This window comes from Polistes canadensis, unplaced genomic scaffold (assembly GCF_001313835.1).
Source record: "Polistes canadensis isolate GaletaPanama2010 unplaced genomic scaffold, ASM131383v1 scaffold_53, whole genome shotgun sequence".
NCBI classification, from domain to species: domain Eukaryota; kingdom Metazoa; phylum Arthropoda; class Insecta; order Hymenoptera; family Vespidae; genus Polistes; species Polistes canadensis.
In genome coordinates this window covers 689,388-691,151 of record NW_014569600.1, presented here as the reverse complement: position 1 = coordinate 691,151, position 1,764 = coordinate 689,388, and the positions used below count along the sequence as shown (strand labels likewise).

Here is a 1,764-nt window from a genome sequence, read left to right as displayed (position 1 = left end):
TTATTATCATTATATAAATATCAAATTTGTTTAATAACGCTGTTTAATAATATGATATTTTACAAAATTTCATTGGAAAAGATTTTTTCTGAAATACTTATCAAAATTTTATGAATTATTTAACGTGTTTTTAATATATATATTCTTCTTATTATTATTAATAATTATATAAAATTTATTTACGTGACAATAACAATTCGTATATATATATATATATATAATATATTAAATTGTAATCACGTGTGTGTTTGATATTAATATATTCGGTATCGAGCGCAATGGACGGTAGAAAAAAAAAAGAAAAAAAAAAAGAAAAAAAAAACAAAATTATCCCTCGACGAATCGCAGACAAACATGCGCTAAAAGGAAAAGCAATAAAAATGTTTTTATTATTTTATTTCTTTCATTTGTGAAAAAAAGGCACGTGTGTTTATATCAGGTAGAAGAAAAGTCATTTTCCTTTTTTCTTTTTTTTTTTTTTCATTCGAGTTCGAGCTACACGGGGAGGAAAAGAAAAAAGAGAAAAAAAAACGATCGGTGTTGAAGAAACGATTTTGGGACTTGCAGGACTAGTTCTGATCTCCCTTCACCCCCCACCGCCACCATTTTCCTTTCTTCAACTGTAAAGATGTGATTCCTGGAGGAGAGTCGTACGAATCCGAACTCGAACGATCCTGGAAACAATTCGTGGTGTTTCTTTTTTCTTCTGTTTTTCTTGTTCTTTTATTTTTTTTCTTCTTTTTTTGGACGAAAACTTTATAGAAATTTACGAGCCCGACTTTTTAGTGTAACACTGACGCCGTTGTACGTGTTCTTCAGGTACCTGGGCTTGTCTTCTTTAAAATATCGTTGTCCCTTATTTCTCATTGGGTAGTACTACTTTTCCATTCGATATAAAGAAAGTAAGTACCTGCTGCATACGCTAGAGTATTTAGAATACCAAATACCTGAAAGAAAACAGAAAAAAAAAACAAATATTAATAACAATGTTTTAATGAATCTTTAAAAAGACACTCATAAAAATCCAATAGTGTGAAGAAAATATGAACTAAAAGTTAAATGAATAGAATAATATTTCTATCATGAGATCATCGTATTGTGATGTATCGTGTAAGTAAGATTATACACCTCTCTCTCTCTCATGTGTAATTTAATAATTGTTTATTAGTAAAGTAGTAGTGGTAGTAGTATTAATGTAAAGTAAACTAGTATTGCAGAGGAAACGAGAGAAAAGTAATAATACTGGAAGTTTTTACGTTATAGTTAGTATCAAAATAGATTTTTTTTTATCTCTGAATTTAATGAACATGATATGTATAATATATAAGTATAATATTTATCAAGTGAGTCACTCTAATTTCTCTCGCAATCACTGTTGAGAAGAAATGTGTTTCCTTGCGTTTTAAAAATGTATTACTGTGTTGTTTCGAGTATAATATTAATGGATTAAAAAAAGAAAATAAAAAACGACAAGATTTTTTGTCACAATTTTAGAAAGCTAAAAGCTCGTTTAAACGTTAATTATAATAAAATGACACTTCAATCGTCGAGAATGAAATATTAATTGTTTGTTGGTGTAAACTCTATTTTTTAATAATATACACGACACGCGAATAACGAATAACTTTAAAACGCTAGAACTTTATCCAATTATTTTTAATTACTTTTGTATTATTTTAACTGTTAATTAAAAGGAAAAATATTTTCTCTTTATCTCATTTTTTTTTTTTAATTTAAATAATAATAATTATATTTCTCGGTCAT

General features: G+C 27.0%; 1 protein-coding gene across 1 annotated transcript in view; it reads right to left on the bottom strand.

Moving 5' to 3' along the window:
• Positions 1-863: 863 nt before the first annotated feature.
• The window catches only part of LOC106785582 (CKLF-like MARVEL transmembrane domain-containing protein 8), a 1,545-nt gene continuing 644 nt past the window's right edge, over positions 864-1,764 (bottom strand). Inside the window, exon 3 of the mRNA XM_014746189.1 lies at positions 864-947. Coding sequence (XP_014601675.1) covers positions 864-947 — 84 coding nt within the window. The remainder of the gene's footprint in view (positions 948-1,764) is intronic.